General features: G+C 38.1%; 1 protein-coding gene across 1 annotated transcript; it reads left to right on the top strand.

The window, feature by feature from the left end:
• The first annotated feature begins 764 nt into the window (after positions 1-764).
• LY96 (lymphocyte antigen 96) lies at positions 765-5,754 on the top strand. Its single transcript, XM_066204976.1, is given in 6 exon segments — positions 765-995; positions 998-1,108; positions 2,060-2,149; positions 3,037-3,165; positions 4,048-4,100; positions 5,095-5,754. Coding segments are annotated over 6 exon segments (546 nt in total). The 5' UTR covers positions 765-934; the 3' UTR covers positions 5,197-5,754.
• The last annotated feature ends 2,354 nt before the right edge of the window (positions 5,755-8,108 follow it).

The following is an 8,108-nucleotide window of genomic DNA, read 5'->3' as shown; positions in this document are numbered from 1 at the left end:
GCTTTTAGAGGTTTTTGTTTTGGTGTTTCATACTTGGGTATCAAGATCTGTGACCTGGAGTGTCTTCAGCATCGCAGGATAAAGTCAGGTTGTAAGCTACCTTCAGCTGTGACAGACAGATTCTGTGTTCTTACAGAAACATGCCAGTCAAAACTGGACAGCCTTTGCCAGTATTTGACCCATGTTTGGTGTCCCCCTGGCTCCAGGCCTGTGCATGGCTCTGTGCTCTGGGAAAACCCCACAGTGCTGCTTCTTCAGCAGAGACTGTGGGGAAAAGTCTGGGAGAGGGTGGCAGAGAGACTCTGGGAGTCAGATACGGGAATTATCGGTTGTAATTTTATTGATTTTTCAGTTTGTTCCCTCTAAGTGTAACTGTAGTGGATACAGCTTTGAAGGTAGTATCTGGCATCATGAGTGGTTCTACTCAATAACGTCAGATTATTCAGCATTTAGCTCCATTTGAAATACTTCATCTAATTATGTTCTTCCAGATTTCTGGTGTATTCTTAAAGCACTGTGGGCTTTGTAAGAAATTTATTATGAAAACCAATAAGAAGTACTGACTACCATAAAAATAAAAGAATGGACTTGGTTTTCATCAGTTGTGGATTTTTCTCTTCTTTAATGTGTACAGGAAACTCTGTGTTTGAAATTATGCCTTTAAAAATCTTACACCTGATGAGTCAACTAAACTAGCTCTTTACGTGCTGGTAGTCGTAATGTCATTTCACTTCCCCATTTCACACAGTTTTCTCTTTCATTTTTCACTCTTGGTTTGAGCTGCTGCATTTTCTGGGGAAAATGTAACAACAAAAGCAGGAATTCTTTTTCTAAACAAAATTTAGTGTGATGATAACTGATAGCTGCAGTAGGATTAACAAAGATTGCAGAGAATTTGATAAATAACAGAACTTTCCCCGAAGACATGTGACGGATGATGACTGTGCTGAATTTTCTTCCTCTTTCTCCCAAGCGAAGTTTTATACCGTCGAATACTGAGAAAAAAAAGTAACTATGTTTGGATTTTTATTTTTCATTTTATTCACCCCTGGAGTCAGTGAATTCATTTGTACATCATCAGATCTTGAAATGTCATATACTTTTTGTGGTAAGTAAAAAATAGGTAATCCTTTTGTTACATTTGCAGGATCATTACTGTAGTCTGAGGGATTGTGAATTTTCTTTCAAATTTGTTTCTTTGAGGAATACAGAAAAACAGAAAGAAGTATATTTCTGTTATTAATCACACTGTTATAAGAATTTTGCTTCATAGACATAGATCTTACCACAATGCTGGTTCCAGCAGCTAGGAGAGAGACAATTTTGTTGTCAAGTAAAGTAGGCATGTTTTCATTGAGGAAATATTAGAAGATAATGGATTTAAACTTCTTGTAAAAATTATGCCTATTGAGTTAACCAGTATGTTACAATGAAAAGCCTGAAGTATGTGGAAAAAAAGAGGGAATGTGATATTATGTCAGGCTGCGGTACCAATCAGGCTCTGACACAGCCTAATGTGTCCCTTCTTGCCATGTCTGTGTCATGGGCTGATATTTTGTGCATTTTAAAAATGCAAGATGGGTCACTCACAGAGCAAATCTACTCAAAGGTTCATTTACATTATCCTGGAAAATATGCTGGTGCATTAAAAATTTTTTAGCTGTTGTCAGCATGATTAGCATAAGTAGGGATATTTTCAGTAGCAGACCATGCTGGTTTAGTGCTAATAAAAAGTTTGTATATCTTCAAAAGAGAAATAAAGGTACTTTTGTCTCTGTTTTTTGTGTGCAAAATACAATCAACCAAAATTTGACTTCTCTTTTTACTTTAAGAAATATGATACTGGTTTTGCCCTCTAAATGTAAAAATAATTAATAATATAATTTAAAATGCATATTTAATATTTATCACACATATTGAATAATTTTATAGCACATACCTTACATTAAATACATTTTAAAATATGTATGTGGGTTTTGTGTGTATAACTGTATATTTTTATTATTTTTATGGAGAAGCCTATTCACACTGTCAATGTGAAATGCTTTTTTTTCTGTAGATTCTACGGCTCATGCTTTCATGTTTAATCTGACACCTTGCAGCACGATGAACAAATCTGTTTGGAAGGCTGCTCTCACCTGGATTCCAAGTGAGTCTCTCTTAACTAGACAATTATATTCTGGAAATGCTGAAAATGAAATACAGCTGAAAAACTGACCCTTCATCCTAAATGCCAAGTGATTTAGGAAATTGGTTTCTGGGATTAAAAATGGAATGGATAAACTACAGCGATAGACAGAAATGAGGATTTGTGAAAATGTGTTTGGGTTTTACTTGGAGAAGTTACCAGAGCCCTGCGCACACTGTTACTGTGCATGCAAATCTGTGACAGTTTAGGTGTTTGTGAAGTTTGGTCTTCTGGCCTGGAGAGGATCCCAGTCTTTTAAAGGAGAGAGAGTATCATCAAGCCATCCAACTATGGCAGGACTTCTACAAAGAATATGCATGTTCCAGAGGCTGGAAATGGTACTGGATTCTGTGTCCAAACCTAAATGTGATCTTTAAACCCGGCTTTAAGCCAGCAAGCTCAGCTACTGAAATGTTTAGGACTTGGCTGTATCATAAGCTTCACCTTCTGCACTAGGTTTGCTTCCCTAGGAAGACATCTTTATGAATGCATTTATGATAGTTTGTTTGCAACACCTGCTTAAAATTGAGGTCTTCATTTGAGCACATTTAGGTTATCTGTGGAGCTGAGTGAACCCTGTTTTCTTTACTGAAGAAATAAAAACAGACTTTGAAATTATTCTCCCAAATATTTTTAAGAATACTTGTTGTTGTTGCTAAAAACAACAATAGCTTTTTCTTTTTTTCTGGAAGTAGCAGTTTTCAAGATATATACCTTTTTAGTTTTGGGGAAGTCTTACAAAGATACAGTATTTTGGCAAAATCTAGTTTTTATCTAAACGGCGTGTCTCCATATGTGCTTTTCTTCCCCACTGGTTACCATTTTCTTACTTGCAATGTTTTAATTAGGAAGTGACATCCACTTTTTGAAGATTGTCTTCAATGTCTGGTATGATGGTGCCAAAGCACTCCTCTGGAAAGAACTCCTCTGCAGCGGGGCTGATGATGAGTACTCAGTGTGTGGAACCTTGAAAGGAGGTTGGTGTGAAAATACATGGTGCAATCAACCCATGCAAACAGATTTTTTTCTCCACAATCTAGACCTTGCTTGGCAGGCAGCAGACCTCAGAGCAGGCAGTTCTCCCGTGCCAGAACCCCACTGAAGTAGAAAATGTCCAAATTCTATATTGTGACATCCTTGCACTGCAGTTTCCATCTCTGTAAATGAGGATTCCTAATAGCCTTCATCTCATTGTGGCACGGAATGTTAACATCTCTAAAATGACATGGAAAGATTGCATTTGACTGGACTGAACAGGAAACTTGAGAAGCCCTGTGAGCAGTGCTAATATCCAGAACACAGTTTATTTAGATGGGTGTCTGGATGGGTTTTTTAAGAGATTTTCTACACCCAGGTATAATGCCTTTTTTTTTTTTTTTTTTTTTTTTTTTTTAATAGAGAAGAGTCAATTATTTGGTAGGGGGTAACAAATATTAACACCACATAGGCTCAGATTCAGAGAATTCAGGCAGGATGTTACACTAAAGGCCAAAAAGACCTGTAAGGAGGTCAAAATACAGTCTGTTTTCCTTTCTTTAAAAATCAGTATCAGCTCTCTTCAGTTACCATTCAAGTGAACTACTATTACAAGTTAAATTGCTGGAGTTATCACAGTAGGACCTGTCTGGAGGAGATGTTGCAGGAGCACTGTGCTTAATTTCTATTTTCTAATGTGGTTTCAACAAATAGTCAGAGCTCTGAGAGAAGAACCAGGTGAGGGCTTTATCAGTGAAAGAGTAAATGACATTGGCAACTGCTGCTGAGAGATATGCCATATTGCTTTGAAGTTGTTTAGGCACTGTGATTGATGGCTTTATGGTTAAATAACTCTCTGTATTATAATTATCTCTGTTTTTCAGAAACACTTGTATCAACATTTGACATTAAAGGCGCAAGAATAAAGTTTCCAAAGGTACTTTTCAACGTTTTGTATAAAGAAATAATAATAGAAAAATGACATACTAACAGGTATTTTTTTTTTTTGTGAAGAGAGATGTTCACCCAAACTGTAAAAAACAGAAGAGGAAATGTCATAAAACTTTCTTTTAATAGAAGTGATGACACTAAAATAGTAGCATCTCTGAAATGCTAGATGTTCTAAGGTTATTATTCCTCTATCATTCCTCCTTTATTTTATAAAAGAAAATACCAAGTAATAAGTTATCATCCCCTTAATTATTCCTTTTTGTTTGGTAAATTATTCCCATTTCTTTTACCTGTTTAAATAAATCAGTTCATATTCCTTCTGCCCATTTTGTTCTTTATTTTACATTCTCTTCACATGCTGCTCTCTTACTCCATGAAACCATTTTCAAAGATTTGAAGAGGGATAACAATATCCAAAAAGTAAAAGCAGTGGTCCACTGTTAAACCAGGGGCACTGCCAGTCCTTAGGTCAAGCCATTCTCATCCGACAACTTCCTCATCAGTTGTCTGCTCTTTTCCAAGACCTTTATCCTTATTAACCCCTAAAAATGTCACTAAGGTTCTCCTACTGGTCCAAAATCTCCACCATCCCCCTTAGCTCATGGGCCTCCAACACTGTTGGACTCCATCCAGTCCAACACCTCTTGTAGCCCCGGAGCTAGTGATGGACAGGAGCATCCTCTGCCATCAGCTGTTCTCCTATAGATGAGGAACTCATGCCAGTGGACCTGACACTTCCTGATGGGACTCTGCAGGACTAGAAAATGCTGTTCCTGAGTATGCTGGCCATGAGAAGAAAGTTGAACACTTTTATTTTCATGCACTCATATACCTGACTATACCCATGAGAACAGTCCCTGATGGGAATCTGTCTTTTTCTGTTCTAACAGAAATCACCCGAACCATTCCAAGAAGCCACTTAGACAAGGGCAGGTGGTACTGTGCACTAATTGTCTTTTTTTTTTTCTTGCTTGTTTTAGGGCAATTATAGTGTTGTTGTGCAAGGATTCTCTGATGATTCTGAGGATAATATGCTCCTGTGCTTGAATTTCACCATGATAGTAAAACAAGATGCTTTCTGAGTGCAACAGGCTTCTCAAATAATTCCAGAACATGGAGGTCACTTCTGTGAGCAACTGGAATCCAAGCTGTGAAGTAACATGCACACTAAATTTCCTGAGGCAGAGTACATCATGTGCTGTTTGGGAAGCTATATGATGTACAATCTTACTCATTTGTAGCACAGCCATAATTAGTTGCTCAGCCAATGTGCACAAAATCTCTGGGAATCAGGCATCCTGTTTAATCCACAGAATTACCCTGACTGGGTGTCAGACTGGTCCTGCATTTTGGTGCTGTGCCTTGAGTCACAATAAAGTTGAGTCCTTCAGGCTCAGCTAAAGTAATCAAGAAGTTTTGAAGTTTTGAAGTACAAGAATCAGAAGTTCATCAGTATTCAATTTAAAATAATACAGCAATTGAATTTGGGAAGCCTGCTGTGAGGTGGTGAGTTTGGTTGGTTTTTGCGGTTTTTTTGTTCAGTTTTGGTTTGTTTGGATTTTTTTCTTTTCTTATAACAATAAAACTTGTTTGTACAATCAATTTAAGAGATTTTTTTTTATTCTCCTGTTATTTTCTGTTGTTTCTTTAGATGTTTCATATTGTTCTGCTCTGTTTACACCAAGCTGAAACAGAGGAGTAATAATGTGTTATGTGGTAGTAGCTGATGTGGATAAACTCCAAAGTGGATCACATTTCCAGTTACACTGATACGGTGCAGCTGAATTTAGCCATCCAGAGCTGCAACTGCAATCCCTTAGAATGTTTTTAGTTCTTGCTCAGAGTCCGAGGGGCAGAGGCTACACAAGCTGTGTCCTTCAGAAGCAGGAGGATGGTGTCACCCAACAGATTGATCTATTCTCAGTTATTCCTCTAAAGCATTTCTAAAGTTTTCCTGTAGCTTTTGCCCCTTGGGCAACCGACACTGAGTACCCACCTGCCCTCTCTGTTGCTCCTCTGCACCCAAGACCTTCAGTAAGACTTTGGTGTTGTATGAGATTTGGTCCTTGGGAAAATGCTGTCCTGTTTTCATCCTCAGCCCCTAGACAACAGGGCTGGTGAGCTTAGTGAGTTCAGAGAATTCTCCCCAACTAACAGGACATTGTTGAAGCTGCAGTTTGTGCTGGCTACTAGTTTGTGCTGTGTCTACCAGATTGCTTCCAAATGCCTGGAAAAAATTAAAAGCCAGAACAAACTGACCCTCTTTCAGGGTTAGTTTGCTAAATACCAAACATGCAGATTAGGAAAAGTGAAGCTTTTAATTGAACTTTACACATAAAGATGTTTTTCAAACTTGGTATCAGAAAACTCAAGGAAAAACCCCACACCCAAGTTTGTAGATACTCCATTTAAAACTTGGCTTTAATCACAGATTTGGCTAAAAAAAGCAAAATCTTTAGAAGCCAATAAAAATAGAAGTAGAACTGCATAATGACAGGAGATAAGAAGCCATGATTACATCTATGTGATGGTGGCACAGCATCTGTGCTTTCATTCAGTCCACAGACCATTCCAGGAGTAGTCCAAGATTGAATATCATAGCATGTTCTGCTTATGTTTGAGCTCATTTGCTACAGTTGTGATCAATTTATTCCTAACCTGAAATATCAGCCTGATAAAAGCAGCCTGAGAGCATGATAAGCAATACCTACGTTTCTTCTTCTGTTTTGCTTATTTCAATTAGTGTCTGTTTCAAATTATTAACCTAAGGAACAGTCTTACCTTATGATGTCCCTGTGTATACATTTCACATCATCCAGCAACCAGAAGTCTCAAAAGCATCTTCAGTGACGAGCTGTCCTGAGATTTTTGCTGGCCTGAATTATTTGGAGTGTTAGAAGAAATATTTTGTTTATTAAGAAGCAGGTAACACAAGTAGGAGAGATTAATACTCCTGGAGATCAAAGATATTCGTGTGCTCTATTTTACTTGAGCATGTTTTAATGCTTTATGCATGTTACAGAAAATTCACAGTACATGTAAAGGTATAAATGGAATTTCTGCCTCTGAATAGAGACATTTACAGATAAACATATGCACTCAGTATCTTGCCTTGCAGACTTTTATAATACAGATCTTCAGCTGAAGGATTATAATTGTACATGCCAGCACATAGGGCTGCAAGGCAGAGCACAGGAGCCACACTTTATAAAGCAAAGACTTTTCAAAGGCCTCAGGCTTTCTCCTTCTATGACTGGAAGTTTCCTCTTATTCCAGTGCTGGTGACTGCCACAGCATGTTCTCCCCTGGACAAGAGGATACAGATTTTGTAAAGTACCAGATCATGCCAACAACTTACCCTGAAATTGCTGTGACACTGTAGGGTGAAGGGCGGGGCTGAAGGCACAGCTTTGCTCTTCATGTCTGGTTCCTGGGATAGAGCTCTTGAAAAGCTCTCCTTCCTTCTGCTGTTGTCCAGAGCTGACAACAGTTATCACTTATTTGCTGTCCAAACTCTCCTGAGCCCATATTCAGGGCTCCAGAGTAAAGGGGAGATTACTTAGGATGAAGTGAGCTACTTGGACTCTGAAAAGTCTAATTGGAATGTTTCCCTTTACTTCACTTTATTGGTTTGGTAAACTTTGTTTCATTTTTTGCTTCTTCATTTTTTGCCTCTGTCTAGAGTTGGAATGATGTGAAGACTGTGAAATAAAACATCAACTAAGAATTTCTTTCTTAAAATATTCTGTGAGCGCTACATGCCCTGAGATCCTTGTATTTTGCCAGGAGTTCCAGTGAACTGTGCAAAGCCTCCTCCCGTGCAAGCAAAAGTAAATCAAGCAAGGTTTTGTGTTTGGCATATTTATGTGAAATTAATATCTAAAGCCTTCACAAATACCTCTTTTTCTCTCCCTCATTACTGTTGTTTTTAAGAGGCTGTCAGGATTTTCTGCAGATGGGAAAATAGCTTTTCTTCACCCCCTCACCCTCTGTT

Source organism: Chamaea fasciata, unplaced genomic scaffold (assembly GCF_029207755.1).
Source record: "Chamaea fasciata isolate MVZ Bird 193981 ecotype frontalis unplaced genomic scaffold, bChaFas1.0.hap1 SCAF_1, whole genome shotgun sequence".
Lineage (NCBI taxonomy): Eukaryota > Metazoa > Chordata > Aves > Passeriformes > Sylviidae > Chamaea > Chamaea fasciata.
This window is presented reverse-complemented; position numbering and strand designations above follow the sequence as displayed.